At 32.4% G+C, this 22197-nt stretch overlaps 1 protein-coding gene across 1 annotated transcript; it reads right to left on the reverse strand.

The window, feature by feature from the left end:
* Positions 1–18192: 18192 nt before the first annotated feature.
* LOC128172564 (uncharacterized) lies at positions 18193–19530 on the reverse strand. Its single transcript, XM_052838342.1, has one exon. The coding sequence runs from the start codon at positions 19379–19381 to the stop codon at positions 18311–18313; it is 1071 nt and encodes a 356-aa protein (XP_052694302.1). The 5' UTR covers positions 19382–19530; the 3' UTR covers positions 18193–18310.
* Positions 19531–22197: the final 2667 nt, after the last annotated feature.

A 22197-nucleotide genomic window follows, 5' to 3' on the forward strand; every position in this document is an offset into this window, starting at 1 on the left:
GAGACTGCAAAACTGTAACCATTATTTCTCCTATCCATAAAGGTTCTTCAATTGGACAGTGCCAACGAAGTGTAAATGAACGTTCAGGCTACAAGAAAAAGGTTATATCGCAGCCATTGATTGTTCAGGACTACAATACCAATATGGGAGGTGTTGACAAATCAAACCAAATGTCAAACAAGTATCCATGCTACATCAAATCAATCTTTCATTGGTGGAAAGTGTTGTTTTTTCATAGCATAGACATTATGGTTGTGAATTCTTACATCATTCTTAAGGAATTTATGAAGGACAAAGTCAATGAAAGTTCAGTTCATGGAGTTTCAGCAAGCTTTGGCCAGCTTGAGTATCGTGAAAGTCTTGCCATGACATTGATGGGCTTAGATTTCAACCGCCAAATTGCACCCAGTCCTAAACATAGTGTTGACCAGTGGTTGCCGAGGATCTCAGAAAACTGGAGAGACTGTATACATGTACTATGGTTTCATTAATATTCAAGGCAGCAATTTTCGTGGATAAAGTGAAAATCACAGTTTCAAGGATACGTAAATTCGTGGCCAATGACCCTATCGATACAAAATGTTAATAAAAATTGCACTTCAATGAACATTTAATTTCATGGATCAACTAAACAACGAAATCCACGAAAATTGGTATTCAACGAATATTGATACAAGCGAAAAGCTGTCAATGTGACAGCAAACCGGGTTTTCTTTTATGTAAAGTGTATCCATAATCCATGTCAACCCTTATCCAGTGAAATGGAGTACCCTACATGTATATGCAACATTTTACCAAAAAATGACTAAGTTCAAAAGCTAGTATTTTTTTCATAAATTATCGGAAATCAAAATCCTAGCAATATGCACACCTCTGATATATGTACAATTGATCTGCAAAAGAACAACTTCCTATCTTGAGAACTGTAGGAGGAGTTATCCGTACAATGAGGGTACCCTATATGCAATATTTTGCCAAAAAATGAAGAAGTTCAAAAGCTGGTATTTTTTCGATAAATTATCGGAAATCAAAATCCTAGCATTATGCACACCTCTGATATATGTACAATTGATCTGCAAAAGAACAACTTCCTATCTTGAGAACTGTAGGAGGAGTTATCCGTACAATGAGGGTACCCTATATGCAATATTTTGCCAAAAAATGACTAAGTTCAAAAGTTGGTATTTTTTCGATAAATTATCAGAAATCAAAATCCTAGCAATATGCACACCTCTGATATATGTTCAATTGATCTGCAAAAGAACAACTTCCTATCTTGAGAACTGTAGGAGGAGTTATCCGTACAATGAGGGTACCCTATATGCAATATTTTGCCAAAAAATGACGAAGTTCAAAAGCTGGTATTTTTTCGATAAATTATCGGAAATCAAAATCCTAGCAATATGCACACCTCTGATATATGTACAATTGATCTGCAAAAGAACAACTTCCTATCTTGAAAACTGTAGGAGGAGTTATCCGTACAATGAGGGTACCCTATATGCAATATTTTGCCAAAAAATGAAGAAGTTCAAAAGCTGGTATTTTTTCGATAAATTATCGGAAATCAAAATCCTAGCAATATGCACACCTCTGATATATGTACAATTGATCTGCAAAAGAACAACTTCCTATCTTGAAAACTGTAGGAGGAGTTATCCGTACAATGAGGGTACCCTTTTGGCAGCCGCCCGCCCGCCCGCCCGCCATCCGCCCGCCCGCCCGCCATTTTCACCATTTTAATAACCGGATTTTTCCGTTGGAAAACCCGGTTAAAAACCACAGTGTGCTGCAATGGTAAAGCATCAATGCTAGGACAGAAAGTTCCAAGTACCAAGACCCACTATTACTGTTCGATATGTGAAGTGCCACTTTGTCTTCAGAGAAAAAGAAACTGATTTCTTGAGTGGCATTCTCCAGACGGGAAAGTCATTAAAGATTGGGCAAGGACAAAGGGCAGAAATAGGAAACTTTGAGCTTCGATATGTTATTATTTTCGAAATTCAGACGTGAAGAATTGTTGTTCTCTGTGTTACCAATTAGCAAGAGAGATTTCAAGTATATGTATCTGATTTTACATCTTCAGTGCAACTCCAAATGTAAGCATTGTGTGTCAGTTACACATTAACACTATTTCAAGTATTTTTTAATTGTGTTAATTTGTTTTTAAATTTATGTAAAATGATAAAAACTGATAGCCTTCACTTGCTGTATTTTTTATTTTAAGTTTTAAAATTATGCTGCCACAATAAAATATTATGCTATAACCGTCGATGAATTTATCGGGGACATTGGTCTTTCATTGAAGACACGAACAACGTCGGACATTGAAAAAGTGAATTTCATCATCAGCCATCTGGAGGGTCCAGCAAGGGAAGAAGTTCGTTACAGGTCGACAGCCGAAATAAAGTAGCCAAAAGATATTTTAGATATCCTCAGAGAAGTATTTGGAGACAGAGGAACCATATCCGAACTCCTCTAAGACTTTAATCAGTGTAAACAAGAAGATGAAACTTAACAGTAGTATTGCCACAAAATCATGTGCAAATTAGACCGAGTTTGCAAGAAAGATCAAAAAGGCATTACGGATCGCGACACTCTGAGAAACAAGCTAGCAGAAAATGTCAAAGAAGTATGGTTGAGAGGAGAGCTGAAGAAAAGGACCCGAAGCACACCATCTATTACCTTTAGTGACATTAGGGAAGAGGCGACTCTTTTGGTTGAGGAACTAAAGAACACCGCAGCGGTAACAATCAATGACTACGAATGTGAGGTTTTCTTTTTAAAAATTTGGGTCCACTCGGGGTTTACTTGGATATTGCTTTTGTGGTCAACTGTACGCAGTGAAGTGTGAAGCAGACCCGTCTTTTTTCGTTCCATCCTACTGCCTGTAATTCCTGCCCCTTGTGTATTCAGAATACACAGTTAGCGTCTGCTTTCAGGGGTACACTTCTGAACGTAGTTTACTTTATGTGTCCACTCTGGGTCCACTCTAGTAAACTAGGGTTTACTAGTAGTTGGAGTATACTTTCTGTTAGGTTAGGTCTGCTCGGTACTGTATCTCTTTTTCATGAATGAAGGTTATTAAGAAAGTATTTATGTCCAAAATATATTAACATGCATACACATTTATTTACTTTTGGTGTTTACCGGAAGTTGTTTAATTCATTCCTTCTCTTGGTTCTTTCATTTAAATGGCCTTTTGATCATGTTAACTGTTAGTTTATTAATTTTTTCCTGTTTTATCATTAGATTTATGCATTACTACCATTAACTGGACCACGATGCACAACTTACTGTGTTTGTTTTTAAAAATGTGCTTTTGACGGAGTTGCAAGGTGTCACATATAGACATTTATCGTCACGTTCAAGTTCAACATTGATGTAAGCCCAACAGCAGTCAATAGATTTCCATCGGCAACTAACGGGTGATACAGAGGAACGACTTGGAGCAATTTGTATGACACAAATCAATAAGCACGGTTTCTAAGCTTATGTCTGTGATTGTTAGAAGACTGATCAGTAAATAGATTTCACATTTTTTTGTTTTCAATTTTTATATTAAATAAACGCTTTTCATTTTTTGTCGCTGAAAATTTGGAAATACATGTATATATTAAAACATTGATGTATTACAGAGAGAAAAAATCCCATTTCTCAGAGATGAACATGGAACCTATGATGATATCATTGTGAATCCGAGCAGACTTAGGCAGGCTTTGATGGTAAAATCTCAAGATTTTGGATTTGATTTATACATAACAGGAACTTGAAGCATCTAAGAGAGTTAGACCCCCAGATGCTTACAAAATGAAAGTTGTCAATGGTTAGATTCTGATATTGTATTAGTAATTTTTCACAGTTGATTGTCAGAATATTTCACGTCATATTTTACACATATAATACTCAATTTTTTTTAAATTGTACACTGTACAAGAAATGGTGTATAATAACATATAATTTTATTTAAAAGCTATAGATAAGAGATAAACACATAATAAATCCTTTTAAAATATATATATTCATCAATGATCCCATATCTAATATTGTTACATTTTTCATTTATTCTAAAGTACATCCATGCATGGACATAATATTGTTACATTTTTCATTTTTTCTAAAGTACATTCATGCATGGACAACAAAAATGAATGTAGACAACTTGAACGCACGTCACAAACCAGCCTTATTCACAACAAAATTGGAAATACACGGTTTTTTAAAAATAGAAATAGAATGCTGTTTTTTTTTTTGGCAAGTGATTTAAAGGGACCTAAACACGATTTGAGATTTTTAATTTTTATGTATATCAAATGGATTATCTGCGTATTTTGAATGATTCACCAAAATTTGAATTCAAGAAAGTTGCAAACAAGATACATAGAGAAGTTGTTGTTACGTAAACAAAGCTTAGATCTATATATTTGTTTACAAGTAAGAGCTTTGATCTAATATTTGTTTCAAATAGTGTAAATTAAGGAAATATTGTTTGTGATTCTACGGAAACCCAGTATTTCCATAAGCGTAAGTTAATTTTGCGTGATTTTTAAACAGGAACATCACGCTCGGCTGAAAGAAATTACAGACACTATCCAAAACATACACTATGAGGATATGGCACAGGTAAAGAGCCTCTAGAAGATCCACCGGACAAAGTTCAAGAAGTTCGAGTAAACCAGCTACCCCTCATTATGGAAGCAGTGGCTTTTAAGACCATATTAAAGTACATTGAGGTAGAAGCTCAACAGTGGACAGAGCTTGAGAAAAGGATTTGTGGCACAATTTTGTAAATCTTATATTTTCCTATAAAAAAAATGCTAATGCAGCTGATGAAAAAAGAGACAACTAAGTATTTTTATTACCCCGCGGTGTACTGCTGATTAGACAGCTGGTCAGAATATGCATAATTCTGAACTGATAAAATGGCTCTACGTCAGAGGTTCGTCCCAGTTATCAGCATCAGTTCTTTGTTTACATTTAAGACACAGAGGTTACACTAGTTTTTAACATATCATGCTTAACTGTGCTGCATTTGGTTGCCACAACACAGCAGTGGAGGGAAGTGGATTTAATTTTAACCACTTTCTAAAAGATTCTAATATGAGGGACTGGATTTATTACTGCATCAGGATGGATTTTACACCTGGAGATGGGCATAGAATGTGATCAGTACGCTTTACAAACAAATGCTATGATCAAGATCCTGAGGACTCTAGAACTAGAGTTCAGCTTAAGAAAAGGTTTAAAACCTGATGCTGTGTCACACAAAACCACTTAAGTGCGAGGGGCATTTGCTAAATGGCAGAGAGCATGTCAATTTTTAAAAGTAGAATTTACACTATAGATAAAGTATTCTTTTATTATTATAATTCATGTTTCTCAATATAGTAAGCATATATAACCTTCAATATGTATATCTGAAGCCTTGATATTAATACTGATATAGGTTCTATATAAAGCTATTAAAGAAAGTTTGTCGCTCCCTTATGACGATTCCTGAAAATCATTCCACAAAAACATCCAAAGAAACTAGAAACAAAACCGTTTAAGTTGATCTCCACCCTCCTGAACGCACTTGGTCCAATCAGACAGATGAGCGACTAATGTCATCAAATGAAAAAACAGAGATCGTTTGGTATTAAGACAGATGACACATTGTTCAAATCACGATCGCCGGGGTATGGTGGGACAATAATGGGGGGGGGGGGTGTTAAAATTACCTGAAACTTGTGAGAAAGCACAGTGCAGATTGAAGTTTGATCATGATTCCTTTCTTCCGAGAAGGACGGATCTGCGATAAAACAAGAGGACGATTCAGTATTTATCAAAGAAGTTACAAAGTACAAAATTAAAATTGACAATATATGTGATTACATTTCATAAGAACCAGCGCAACTAAAGACTGTTTACGATATAGTAAACAAGCTCAAAAAGCTTTTCGGTAATTTGAACAAGACCTTTGAGAAATTTGACGACTATCTACAGTCAACAAGAACTTTTGACAGACAGGCAGAAATAACCAGGTGGAAGGTGGTTGTATATAATATGAGGGAACTACCTCAGCATGTGACCAGCTGTGTCTGGAAATCTTGTCTGCTTAATGCATAATGTCATTATTTATGCTAATGAAGTAGGCCAGCCTGGAGAGCAACTAACCGAAACGATGGTAGGCAGTTTTCCTACTAGGGGGTCAATTTGTGATAACAATGTACTGTTACAAGTATTGTGGGTAATTATGCTTTCTGAAAATGGAAGGTTACGCATTGGGTGTTTTATTTTCTATTATCGTCACATGGAAACGAGGTGCAGCATCAAGTTGATCAAGAAGTTGAAAGTAAGAAGGATCAGTCAGAAGACTCGGAACAGCGGCTTGTTGTTTCCATTCCAAGTTAGAGTCAGACACTGAGTGTTGATCATGATGTTAGAGAGCATTTAGAGTCTAACTCCGAGTCTCCTATCAAAGTTTATATTCAAAAACTAAAAGTTTTACCAATAGACCAAAGAACATTGTGTTTACATAAGTATGAAGCTGTACACAGATGGTTGTATTATTCTAATGTAAAAAGTGGCTACATGTGTAAATACTGCGAACTCTATTCTTTATCCTCTGATTCTCAATCTTCTGACAAATCCTTCATATATAATGGTATTCTCTTTTGAGAAGTGGACAGGCATAGCCTACATCCACTTCTCTTCGCAAGCCCTCATATTTTGATTCTGGAAAACCTGTAAATGTCGGAATCAAAGACGGTTTACACTTCCACCCATGTTTCGACTCCAGTTTCCCTGAATTTTCGTAACAGACCTATTATTTCTACATTTTAAGCATTATTGAATCCATATATCACTAAAAAACTCAACACTAACCCGCTGTCAAATCATTTTTTGCAACTTCTACATCCCGGGTTTGAATTTTGTGTATCACATTGTTTATCTAGGTCAGCGCAGATTAAATGTTTATGTTTCGGATAAAATTGGATACCTATTTAAGACAATAATGTCGAAAACGCAATTTTAATGTTTTCCTTTGTACAACTGAGTCCCCAATGTGGCCCCAAACTACTCCTATGAAAACATTAAAAAAAAAAAGGAATATAAAAAAAAATAATTTTCTCGAAAATACGTCAACCAGACGCTACAAAAGTGTAAACTTGATCTGTAGTTTGACATTTTGAAGCTGTTCAGCAAATTTCACATTATTCCTCAAACGCATAAAGAAAAAAAGGTGTGGAAAACTGAAGTGGGACAGAGAGACGGACGGACGCAGAGGAAAGCTATAGTCCCCTCCGGTGAAAACCGGTAGGGGACTAATAACCCATATTTAAGGCTCTGACTATGTTGCATACACTTTCATAATATGCCCATATGAATTTTATTTTTCTACATGTACCTTCTTAAAAGTATCCCTTTTATTAGTCCTTCTTATGTGTTATAAGTAATAGTACCCGCAATATCATTTTGATTTTTTAATACAGATTTTTCAAACCTCACAGAGATGAGAATATCACTGGTATGTGTTAACGAGGTCATTCCTAATACACGACACAATGCGGAAAAATAAGATTAATGTAAAGAAAAGAAACCCTGAGTGATGAAGAGAAGTGCTTATTAATGTATCTCTTATATTCATCCTGATAAAGCCTTTCCCCTTTGATGACTTGTATCATTTATTTGGTAATTTAAGGATGAAAATATTTATTTTAACATGTATGATATATTATTTAGACAATTAATAAACAACATTATTATTGTAAAAGAATATACATTATAGTACATGCAATATATGCTATAAGAAATAGAATTGATAGATATCAAAATTTGTTTATACTGACGAAGTTCAGTAATGAAGATTGTAATGGCTATATACTGTTTACTGTTCATGTGGAGTACAGTAACTGATTGTTAAAGTATATGTCTTATGTTTATAATTATGTTTAATTTTATGATTGCATAGTATATTCGAAATCTGATAAGTTTGGTATTTATTTTAAGAATGAAATTTTGTATTACATTTTGACAAAGTAACAAAGTTTTCAAAAACTTAATATGTTCGTTACTGCATCTGTAATAATACATGTATACTTCCTGTGTAATGTATTCGACGTATACGTAACCTCAATTAACTGTCCACATGTAAATATCACATACTAAAGAGGACTCCAACACAACGTACAATAGCCATAAACCTATCACTATCAAGAAAAAGTGGGCGTTTGCTCTTTAAACAATCATGTCGTTTATTAAGACACACTACGATCTTTGCAGGTCATTTAATGTAAAAGGTCAAACAAGAAAAATAACTGTTTACTAGATGGCAAAGAAGCAATCGGCAAATGTAAATACATGTAGTGATGGAAGTATATTGATAAAGTTGTCTCTACCTCGGATATTCACAATGCAAAAAATTATTTACAAATTGTTGCTGCTCTGTGCAATTGGTATTATTCTGCCTTTGCCTACAGATAGTTAACCAACACAACAATCCAGTGCTTCGAATTTATTGTGTATGCGGTAAGAAACTGAAACAAAAACAAAGTATGAATTACTCATACGTTCTCAAAAACAATGTACATGTAAAGACAAAATGCATATAATAATAGTTTGTAATGAAAGAATAGAAATACAAAACTAGACACGATCTCGTTGCGAGCAACGAGGAGGTCTTCCGTCTGATTTTAGAACTTGAGATTTATGTTTGATCTTGATTTTGCTATTTAACAGTTAAAATGATTTAAAACAGGAAAGGAGGGTCTACAATTTAAGGGTCAGATACTGATTTGTTTTAGGTGTAAGAACTTTGTTCAACAAGTGTTTAGAAATTCGTCACCGTTCTTGAGTTATCTGTGAAAAACGTTTAAAAAGCCGGTCCCTTATCTCCTTATCGGGGCCACTAAACCAAATTTTGAAACATGAGACAAGTGAAAAGCTGTCAATGTGACAGCAAACCAGGTTTTCTTTTATGTGAACTGTATCCATAATCCATGTCAACTAATATTCAGTGAAATGGAGAACCCTATATGCAGCATTTTGCCAAAAAATGACTAAGTTCAATAGCTAGTATTTTTTTCATAAATATTCAGAAATCAAAATCCTAGTAATATGCACACCTCTGATATATGTACAATTGATCTGCAAAAGAACAACTTCCTATCTTGAGAACTGTAGGAGGAGTTATCCGTACAATGAGGGTATCCTATATGCAATATTTTGCCAAAAAATGACTAAGTTCAAAAGCTGGTATTTTTTCGATTCATTATCAGAAATCAAAATCCTAGCAATATGCACACATCTGATACATGTACAATTGATCTGCAAAATAACAACTTCCTATCTTGAGAACTGTAGGAGGAGTTATCCGTACAATGAGGGTACCCTATATGCAATAATTTGCCAAAAAATGACTAAGTTCAAAAGCTGGTATTTTTTCGATTAATTATCAGAAATCAAAATCCTAGCAATATGCACACCTCTGATATATGTACAATTGATCTGCAAAAGAACAACTTCCTATCTTGAGAACTGTAGGAGGAGTTATCCGTACAATGAGGGTACCCTTTTGGCAGCCGCCCGCCCGCCCGCCATTTTCACCATTTTAATAACCGGATTTTTCCGTTGGAAAACCCGGTTAAAAATCATTATACTGTTAAGCTACATAACTGTAAGATAAACATATTTGCTTCTATAATCTATTACGAAATATCCCTAGGTTAAGAGCTATAGGAAAAAGACTTTAGAGTCCTCTAGGTCCCTAGATTTAGGGACCAGCCCCTTTTTCTTGGTATCAAATGAAAAGTCATTTAATTATAAAGACATTTTGTTCACCAAGTGTTCAGAAATGCGTTACCGTTCTTGAGATATCTGAGAAAGGATGATATAGGGGCCGGTGCCTTATTGGGGCCGTTTAACGAAATTTTGAAGATTGCATATTATATTGCATAAGTATATCATTTTGGGCATCTTTTCTTCTATACTGCAGCATTTCAAATTATTTTCCTTTCTGAGATATGGGTGATCAAAATTTTGGACTTTTGGCCCCTAAAAACGCCTAATTACGTAACACATGATTATATCATTACATTGCTTGGATACATAATTGTAAAATAAACATATTTGCTTCTATAACCTTTCCCAAAATATCCCTCAGTAAAGGGCTACAGATGAAAGACTTAAGAGTTCCTTTGTTCCCTAATTTGAGGGGCCAGCCCCTTTTTCTTGATATCAAATGAAAGGTCATTTAATTCTTAACACATTTTACATAACATGTTTATAAAAAATATTTTTCAGAAAAGAGAAAAACAAAGGAAACCGAAAAAAATAACGACGTTTTATAAATTTCAATTTCCGGGTCCAGGCGAGCTTCAGTGCCTTTTGAGTCAGACAAAAATGAATGCCTAAAGACACATCTACAATCTTTCGACTACAATCTATGAGAGTTTGAACTCAATATCTTCAATCGTTAAGGAGAAGATCCCAGGACAAGCCGACCCTCTGAAAATCGCTAAAACGTCAATATATCACAAACGGAAATGACGTCATCAAAATAAAAAATTACCTATAAAGATTAGATCAGTATCTATCATATCTGAAAGTTTAATGAAAATCGGTTGAGTCGTTTATGAGAAATCGCGTGCACGAAATTTGTTGGAAAAAAAAGAAAAATAGCGAAGAAAAAGAAACAGAACGAAAACAATAAGGTCTTCTGTTGGAAACGGAAGACCTTAATAACAGTATTGAAGATAAGGTCCAAAACAATTTATTTTAACACAAATGGGTTTCTATAGAAAAATGTAACAAACGTACGTTTATTTACCAAGATTGACAATAACAATAATGGCGTTCCATCCGTTTTAGAGAGAAAGAGAGATTTACTTATAAACAGTATTATAAACAAACAAAAACAGGAAGTCAGCAATAAGGAAAAGTAACTCTAAATATTATAATGAAAGGATAACTCTAGGTTAAAAAAAGAAAGATAATTGCAGAATATACATATCAATATGATAATAAAAGATAACTCTAAATGTATTTAGATAATAATTAGACTTTATCATAATACACATTACAAAATCTTGTAAACAATACATTGTCCCTCTCTTCATAAAAATTCTAATGCAGACTGTGAAATTGCACAGAAAATTTCAAAGATGGCTAGTAAAAAAAACCTTGTAGAGAAATGTGTTCTGAGATAATCAGAGTTTTCACTTTACGACTCTAATAACTGTTTACATAATTTCCTAAGACGACACTAGATGCCATACGAGCACTAACGTTCGGTATATATCAGGTCCACCAGGCAGCATCCAATGGAGTACATAGACGATACCACTTCACAAACACATATTCACAAATTTATGTAATTCATGCCCGAATACAATTATACAATTTCGGCATACTTCAGCTAAACAGTTCGACAGCTGGGTTGAACATGATGAAAAGACCGTCACTGCATGGTATTGCAACTGTCCTTTATGTTCAAGACATGGATAGGTTGGCACATGCTTGCACGTAGCCTCAGTGAGTTGGTTTATTGCATATACGATGCATATCAACTATAAACCCAGAAAAGACAGAATATCGCCTTTGTTGATGGACGCTGCGGAGGGACATTAAACATATATTCATGATTGAAATACACTGAAAGTACATTGTAAAATAGATTATGTATATATTATATATGTATCTCCGATTGCCAAGGGTTTGCGATAAGCTCCACTCCTTTAAAGAACAGATTGCAAACCCTTGGCTTGTGAAGATGGTATGAATATTTCTTGTAAATGGTGTATACGTAGTAAGTTCATATTTAGAGATAACTCTTAATGCGTGACGGGAATTTAAATGTCCTTCTCGGTTTAGGAGAACTTTCCGCATATATGCAACACCTTGTTTTCATAATATCAGAGGCCATTTATCCTTTTCGAAAGATTTGGACAACTGTGGACATGGTTATTTTCCATAGCCTTAATTATGGAACCATTTTCATGTCAATGGGAAATCTTCACTTCTCAAGAAAATACTGGTTTCAGACCTTCCAGATGCCCATCCCAGATCGTCTAACATCTCCAAAAGGTTTTTCTGTAAACAAACAAGCTTGTACTAAACTCAATTGTCAAATTTTCCAATCATTGCTAGATCAAATAAATGTTATCCATGTTCATATCATAAGATTTACCCCAGAAGAAAGACTCTATGCTTACTACCATTCGATGGATCTCTTTCGTTAAGTCTCTTTGGTACTGCTACAATGGACGATGTAAACATTTCAGCCTCTCATATCAATGCTCTAACCAAAATTTCAAATAACATTGTAAATGCTCTTCAAAAACACAATGAACATATGACTTCATTTATGTCAACAGCAAACAAGAGAATGGATAATCTACAATTTTTGTACAAGACACAAAAGTTTCTTGTACATCACAGTGAAATTCCCCCTCACATCTGAAAGACTCCCACTCTCATTATACAAAGTCATATACCCTGTACAAATGAACTCTACATCATCACATCCAATTAGTTTATTGAACCTCCCAACCTACTTTGCAGCCACTTCACACCAATACTTTTTAAAAACATTTACAGACGCAGAAATTGTCATATGTCAAAATGATGATGATTTTCCATGTACATTCAATAAGGCACTAACTCCTGTTACTTCATCTTCTTGTATCATTAGCGTTTTTGCAAACAACAAAAAGTGGATCAAAGATTTATGTCATTTTATATTTTTACGAAATGCTATAAAGTAAGATATTATTGATCTTTCCAGTACTTCTGTTTCAGCCTACAACACATGGAATATTGATTTGAATTGTCCAAACAAACAACAAATTTTGAAAGGTTGCAAGTTCTGTATATTGCATATTCCTTGAAGGTGCACCTTAACCACAAATTCTTTGTTTTATTCTCCAAAACTTGTTGATGGTCATAAAAGATTAGAAAATATAACCATCTCATATCCTGTTACTGTTATAATTAAGTTTTAATCGATAAATTTTCAACTTATATGTTACAGTTATAAGTAACATGAATCAACAATTCATGATATTTCACTGTTCGATTAATTGACAAATGTTGTTATTTGAAATAGAAATTAGTGAGTTTATGACTTATTATTACGAACCAAAATTTAATAATAAAATTTGTTTAATTTCGTTTAGAGCAATGGAATATTTCATGCATTCTTTTAACTTAGATGGTATTCTTACATTTAAAAAATAAATCACTCCCAAGGTTTACTAGTCTAGCACATCCTATGTAACATATAGTGTACCGTAACACGGGTTGTTTTGTGTGTTTATCCGTTTTCGTCCGTGTTGTGAAATTTGTGTATGTTTCGTTTGTATCCTATACAGTTATTAATGCTTTGAGAAGATTTGTACCCATCCGGGGGAAGAGTATCAGAATTCCGTTCTGATAGAGGGGCAAATTTTGTTGGTAGCACAGATGCTCTAGTGATTGTTGCAGTCAATGTAGAACGTTTGTCGATGAAAAATGTTCATTTCAACAATGGATGTATTTGGACCTTCAACCCTCCCCATTCTTCCCATATGGGAGGAGTGTGGGAGAAGATGATTGGAATGACGCGACACATATTAGATTCTAAGTTCCATAAGGAATACAAGAACAATCTTACCCATGATTTATTGAACACCTCATGGCGGAAGTTGCAGCAATCATTAACAGCCGACCTATATTCAATAAGTCACTAACTCCTGTTACTTCACCTTCTTGAATCATTGGTCTTTTTGCAAACAAAAAAAGTAGATCGAAGATTTTTGAAAAGAAACAAAATGTACCCAAATTATATTAGAACAGCCTTTTGATGTCCATATTTTGATCTCCCATCATGGTTTATATCAACCACTGCCTCATATTGGTATTTTAATTGTTGATTCAATGAATTTTATAGAACATTCCCCATAGATCATACATGTATGTGTTTCAACATTGTTGCATTTTACTTCAGTTATTTTACATATATTTGACTCAAAAGTTGTACAACACATGTTTTGTGAATTATAAACAAAATCTCTGTTCATTTTTTCCTCCCCGCTTGTTTTGTATATATGTAGCTTAGATTCATTCCACAAAGTTTTAATTTATTAGGTTTTTTCTGAATGTAGATTTTTGTATATACTTGTATTATAGAGTATTTTTCATCATTATAATATACATGAAATTTGTCTATCAAGTTATAATATATCATTATTTGTTCATGTATTACATGTAATATATTTCCTCATCTTTATTCCTATGCTGATAGTAATTCATTTGTTTAGCCTGTGTTTACTGTCAGTTTTTCTTGTATATATGCATTTATATTGATTTTTCAAATGTTGTTATTTGAAATAGAAATTTGTGAGTTTATTACTTATAATTATGTACAAAAATTTAATAATTAAGTACAGGTTCACGTAAGAATCAGGCAAACAGTGATAAGTCATATATTTCATATTGAGATGATAATTTACTTTGAGAACAGTATATAAAAGTGTTCTCAAAAAATGATAAAATTTTTAGTGAATCGTGCATAATTGTGAAGCTGTGTTACTAAAAATAGATCCACTCTGTCACAGTTTTTAAACACAATGAAAACACTATGGTATGAAGATCTGACAGGATTTTCAGAAATTCAGTGTCAATTCATTTATTCAAAAATGTTGGTATGAAGAGAAGACAATGCCCTCTTCTTTTTTCTAATGTTAAAGATGTAGTATCCCATTGGTTTCCATGGCAACCACGACAATAATGAGCCATACAGTCTTTAAAATTAGAGAAAAACGATCACTTTTATGTCTCTTTTTAAAAAAACAAGCAAACATATATGACTGTGTATTATAAATAAATGAATAAAGGATATTCTGAAATATTTTTTTACATAAAAAAAAGTTTTGAAAAATTAACAGACGGTTTACATAATCTAAGCAATCATGTGGGATTCCTAACAAAATTTTAACAATCTTTATCATTTTTACATGTATCTAAGAGTAATAATATAATTATATTGCATATTCATAGTTTCATTTTAAAACAAGGATTAGACTTTGATTTCATTGATGTGTTAATGTTATTGTTTTAACCCATTACCTGTGAAAATGTGATCTTACATCATTATTGATCGGGATCGGAATACCAAATATTGTGTTTCAAATTTATACCGAATTTTCTCAGACTTCTAAAAGATACGTTCATAAAGTTATCAAAAGTTTAGTTTTCAACAATATTTAATGATGTATCACAAGTCTTAAAACAATATATAAGTATGTCTATCAAAAAATAATGGAAGTAGCCAAAGTTAGCAAGGCTTACGATAACTAACAGGGAAAAGGAACAATATTAACTGTCCGACCTGCTGTATATCATGGTTATAGTGAGTAATATGTACAACCATTAAAAACTTATATACAATATTGTTTGTCTCGGTGGTCAATAATACCTTAACCTACATGTACTTTTGAGGAATTCATATTATTTTTACGTAATTTGAAATGAGGTTGTTGGGGATGTTGACTTAAAAAAAAATAACACAATTCTTTTTTTTTAACAAAGATGTCTGCAGATTTGTTAAATACCATGTACACCATATTAGCAATTAAAATAAATTTATCATATTATTTGGACCCTTAGCCCAGCCTTTCCAATCAAAAATAAATATATTTTATACTATTACAATGTACAGTAAAACAGGCTAGCTCATATCTGATATATAAATTTAGAATATGTTTGTAGACTATATGGGGGGGGGGGGGGGGTCCTCAGTAAGCATCAATTTATTGTAAGCGTAATTATTGTAAATAACCCTGTATTAGTTTATATAATGTGCTTTGGATACAGTTTAATCATTAAGGGCATGCTTTATATTCCAGAATTTAACAAAACATATAAGCATTTTTCACTCCCTTTATATAGGCCTATATAGATATACATTTTTAGATATTTATTCAAATATACTACAAGGTAGTATACTTAATAAAAACAACCATATGTAGAAAACACGTGTGACACCATAACAAGTACTTTATTAAACTGACTTCCAGTCATACATATAATAAACAAGTTGTACATGAATAACTCAATATACATGACACCATACATGTCAAAATGTATCACACATACTATAGATGGCTATATCAAATATCAACCAATAGATTACATATTGATTTTTTTCCCTCAATTTGGACCCTGGAAAGGCTAAAAGTTTACAATTTTTTAAAAAGAAAATCCTAAGTGAACGACTGCACACAAAAAAGACATGTTTGTGAAACAATTATGCCCCCTCCTTTGGAAACATCTGAGAAGAAAATGCAAATAATTGGAATTTTTTTTAATTCCAAGGTCAAAAATTGCTCAATGATACCCAAAAAATAACTTTGCCTAGATCTTATTCAGATAAATCTGTATACCAAATTTCATTTCAAAATGTGGAACCCCTGCGAAGAAAATGAATGGTAATTGTTGGTGGACTGGCCGTCTTCTTCGAAGGGGGAATAAAAATAGTGCATACATTTATATGAATGTGCAGCAGTTGGATAAATGCTGTGTATACAAATTTATGCTATTAGAATATTCCTATATACATGTATATGTAGTCCAAAAATGAAGCTACCATCATGGTAATTACATAAATACAAAATATGAATTTCATGAAAATGCATTAATTATAGTGCATATCATGCAGTACATTTCATCAGATGGTTATATTATTTTTACCCGAAGTGATTTTGCCCCGTTGTGGGCCCTTTAATGCTGCATCGTGCACCTACTCTGACAAATTTCCCCCCATGCATCAACAATTTCCTGGGGAAAACACTGTATGTAGTCCAAATAATGTAGCTTCCATCATGGTAATTACATAAATACAAATATTAGTAATTAAAGATGAAATCATGATATATCATGATAAGTACATAGTATTTCACTAGTTATCTTATTATACAAATATCATAGCATTCTGAGATTCTTTTTTTATATTAGAAATTCAATTAACTTAATCATTAGTTATTTTTCTGTCTTCCTTGGTTATTAACCATGCAGCTAAATTTGTCTTTCTTAATGCTAATTACACATAATTTTTCTTGAAGTAATGAGATATAAACTTTCTGTCTTCTTTCAATACATGTATAATGGACAATCAGTGAGAAAGGGACATACATATATGCACTTATCTTCTACATAAATTAGTTATACATGTATATCTTATTACTGTTATATATATTAACATAGTTTTTTGACATTGAAAAAATTTGAGTGTGAAGTTCAAAGTTAGTTATTTCCTCATATACATGTAGTTTGTAAGCTCTTTATCTGTTGGAGTTGTTTTAGGTCCTAACATAATCAATTGTTTTAATTTCTCCGATTGCCCTGGTGCAATCAGATTAAGCACTGAGTCAACACATTCTTCGACTTTTCGCTTGTTGAAACATTCCGTAAGATATATTCTGCCTCATCAGTTCAGTTTGATGTTATGACAGGGTCTATGATTGTCAAAGTTCTGAGCCCTGAAATAGAAAGATTTAAAAACTAGAAATATTGTTACTTTTCATATGTAATGTAAAACAACATATAAATATTAATACACCAGTCATGTCAATAAAGCCTAGATAAAACATTGATTCCTATTCCAGTCTGAAAAGAAAGAATCAGTAGATAGGGAAAGTTGATGGTTGGGTGAATTGGTCTATGTTAATAAAATTGAAGGTAGGGCGAATTGTGGAACCCTATTAGACACTATTAAATCAATGTAATCTGAAATGAATTAATCAAAGAAGATTTGAACTTCTGCAATGGGATCTCAACCCATGACCATTTATGATACACTGAATGGTTTGGAATAGGGAAAAACAACAGGGGATACTTGCCAAACCATTACATAAATTAAATAGATCTTCAAATACCAGCAACAAATATAATTGTTAAGGGTGGGGTGTAAATTGACCAATGAATTATAAAAATATGGGATAAGAGATAACCCCCGGGCATTTGCATACCAAAGTAATCGCCACGTCTTATCATGAGCTGTATCAAAGAATTTACATGTACCCGTACATTTAGGGGTGGGGATCTCTACTGAAACACAGCGAATTACCAGTATATATTGAGGGGGTGGAAATGACCTAATCATTATTTTAACCTTTGCAATTATTTTATAAAATTATACAAATACAAATACAAATATTTTATTGGCACAAACACAATTACAATAATTGGCAAAGGCCCAATGAATATATAAAAACATCATTGTATGTTTACAATAGTTTCATGTACAGTATATATATTTTTACTGATCTATATAGATCAGTTTAACATTTCCTTAGACTAATTGACATCTGTGTTCAAAGCAGTCATTAATGAATTTAACAGTAATATTTAAAATAGTATGTATTTCACTATTTAAACATACATGTAAAATGTATCTTTCTTTGTCCAAGTTATTGGCAATATTTATTTTACTTATCTTATAAAAATTACTAAAATAGCTGTTCCTTAGATGAGAATAGGCTTTACATTGAAAAAGAAAATGAGTTTCATCTTCAATTGCACCAGTTTTACAAGCATTACAATATCTTTCATTCCTAATTGTGGCATTATATCTACCACTTTCTATTGCAAGTTTATGTGCACTTAATCTTATTCTACTAATAGAGGATCTCTCAGATCTTTTCCTGAGTATATCAACATAAGGACTTCTTTTTCTCATATATAATTTTTGAAAAAATGAAAGTTTTTCTGAACTAAAAATTTTTGATGATTGCTCTTGGATACATTGGTCAATGATTCTTTGCTTTATGTTTGGTAAAAAGTGTTGGATTGTGCTTTTATAATTACTAATGTTTGAGAATCCCAAATTGTCTAGGATGCCATAAATTTTCTTAGTCCAGGAATTGGAATTGATCGTTCCCTGATATAATTTAAATGCCAAAGAATTAGATGTTATCAAGTGATTCAAATATTTAATGCTTGAGAATGAGATTTTAGACCAAAGTGGTAACCTGTTTAATTCTGCCAAACAACCAGCATTAGATGCTTTGCAATGTAATCCAAGTATATCTTTAAGAAATTTTACATGAAATTTTTCGATAACTGAAATATCTTTCAATGAGAGATCCACTCCCCATATTTCACAACAATAAAGAAGTACAGGAAGTACAATAGAATCAAAAAGTTTTTCTAAGAGCTTACATGGATTATCAATACCAATTATTTTTTTCATTTTAAAATATGCTTTTCTGGCCTTTTCAACAAGCACAGATGTTGCTAAATTAAACTTCCCATTACTTTTCAATACAATACCCAAATAACAGTATTTTGATACAACTTGCATAGTATTTCCATTGAAAGTGAAATTGATGCTTTGATGTTTACTATTTGAGTTAAAAACCATGATTTTAGATTTATCAACATTGACTTGTAATTTCCAATTTGAACAATAGTTGTAAAGAATATCTAAACTAGTTTGTAAACCACTTTTGCTCTCTGATAAAATAACAATATCATCAGCATAAAGCAGACAGTTTACATTGAGATTATTTACATGTAAAGGTTCACATTTTACATTTTGTTTCAAGTCACTGACAATACCATCAATAAATATATAGAAAAGTGTAGGGCTAAGAACATCCCCTTGTTTGACACCACATTCAGAGTTAAATATTTTACCTAACCCATCAGAAAATTATATCCTACTGGTTGTGTTGCTGTACATGGAAAAAAGAATATTAAATAATTTTTGAGAAATATTAGAGTTAAGGAGCTTATAAAATAAACCTTCTCTCCATACAGTGTCAAATGCTTTTCTAAGGTCAATGAAAGCAGCATATACTTTTTTACTTTTATAATGGTCAATGATAGTTTTTATAGAGAACAAGTGGTCTGATGTTCTACAGTTTTCTTTGAAGCCAATTTGATTTTCACTTATAAGTGACATGGACTTTACAAATTCAAGTAACCTAGTATGTATTATTCTATTGAAAAGTTTTCCAAGATTTGAGGTAATTGATATACCTCTGTAATTGCTAGGGTCAAGCCTATTTCCAGATTTATATAACAAAACTAAATAACTCTCATTCCAGCTTTGAGGAAATGTACCAGAATTTAGTATAAAATTAAACAATTTTCCCAAAGAATTTAACATTAAATAACCTCCATGTTTTAACATCTCATTTGCTATCATATCTGTAGATGAGCTTTTCCCATTTTTCAGAGATTTTAAGGCAGTTTTAATTTCATTTATGGTGATTTCTGGTTCGAGGAAATTGCTATGGTGTAGTTTATTTTTCATAGCATGAAATTTTTTTAATATATCTTTATGAAACTCATTAAGATTGTTGTCAGCTTTATTGAGGTTTGTAAAAAATTGGTAAAATTCTTCAGAATTAACTTCATGAGACGAAACCTGTCTTGTGGTAGATTTATCCAGTTTGTTCAATAATTCCCAAAATGATTTAGGATTATTGTTAATATTTTTGTAAATATCATTACAAATTGTGTTTCTGTAATTTTGTTCCTCAAATTTACATAGTCTTCTGTATTTTGCTTTATATGTATAAAACATTTTCCTGTATTCACCATTGAATGGGTGTTTGTTTACAAGTTTCTCATAATTTTTAACTGTATTCCTAAGATCAGAGCATGACTGTGAGAACCATGGTTTTTTCCTTGTTTTATGTTTGCCTCTTGATGTTTTCATAATAAATTTGGTTGATATTCCTGCACATTCAACAAGTATTGAGCTAAAGGCTTTTGAGATTGATTCACTATCAAGAAATTCATTATTCATAAATTCAGAAAATTTAATTTGAAATAAACTGCTTTGAATATTATTAGTGTATGATTCTATTGCATCATTGTTCCACAGAAATTTTCCGGGAATAGGTTGTAAATTATTTAATCTATCAGAGCAAGGTTCTGAGCAAAAACTGTCAAATATTGCACAACATATAGGCCGATGGTCTGAGAAGGATGTAAAATCTAAAACTTCAAAGTAACCTACTGAATTCAGAATATCCTTAGATACAAGACAATAATCAACAAGACTACAGCCGTTATATGTTATACAAGTTGGCTGACCAGTTAGGTCACCTGTTGTTCTACCATTTAAAATTCGTAAACCAGATTCCTTACAAAGGTTCAAAAGGCATTTGCCACTATTGTTAATATGTTTGTGGTCAAGATTATTTCTTGACATAATTCTATCTGGTTGATATAGAACATCATCAGAACTTGTGTGTTCAAAATCAAACATAACAAAATCAGGTTGGGTATTGGTGTACGCATTGAAGTCACCTTGTATGATTACATCACCATATTTACTATATTTCACAATATCACTTAGCAGAATTGAATATATGTCTTCAATGTCGTTTACATTGCCGTTAGAGTATTTAGGAGAAATATAAACAACTCCAAGATAAATATCCCTTTGTAATCTAAAAAAACTTTTATCAAGTTTGATCCATAAAATATCTGGATGATTATTACTTACTGGTTTTATACCATTTATAATTGTTGTTTTAGCATAGATATGTATTCCGCCTGAATAGCGCCTAGCTTTTTTATGTTTTTTCCTAAAACTTGAATGAATTAATTGGTGATTAGGAAATCCATTGAATTGGTTTGTTTCACCTGTCCAGGTTTCGACTAGACTAGCTATGTTAAATTGGGACAATTGCTTTTGAAAATGAGGATCTTGGATTTTTTCATTTGATAGACCTTCAATATTCCACATACCCAACTTCAGAAAATCTGCATTACACTGTTTGGAGTGTTTTGAATATTTTTTCATACTAAATTGAAATGAAAAGGGATACTGGAAAAATACACTTTTTGTAATAAGTATATGCATATCTTTGAGCAAATATTCTTTGCTAACACTAAAATAGAATAAAAAAGAAAAAAAAAATTACTTGTTCCTGAAAACCCACAATTCATAGTGGATAGAGACATTAGTTAAAGCATCATATACGATGTGATGAAATGTCGTAATTATATGGGACAATTCAGTACATTATATGTAGTACAACAATCTGGATAACGAAAATTCTTCAGCAATACCTTACAATGCTGACATTATACAGTAATTAGACTAGCTATCTGATAATAAACATATATCTTAATGGACATATATGTCTATTTTGTAAATTTGAACAGTGCTTTTTTAGGTTTTCAAAAGTAGCTTACATCTAAAACAAGAACAAGTAA

This window comes from Crassostrea angulata, chromosome 2, assembly GCF_025612915.1.
Source record: "Crassostrea angulata isolate pt1a10 chromosome 2, ASM2561291v2, whole genome shotgun sequence".
Lineage (NCBI taxonomy): Eukaryota > Metazoa > Mollusca > Bivalvia > Ostreida > Ostreidae > Magallana > Magallana angulata.

Excerpts from the sequence above, each read along its gene's own strand:
- LOC128172564 (XM_052838342.1), bottom strand. The coding sequence starts at position 19,381 with ATGGTTTTTAACTCAAATAGTAAACATCAAAGCATCAATTTCACTTTC.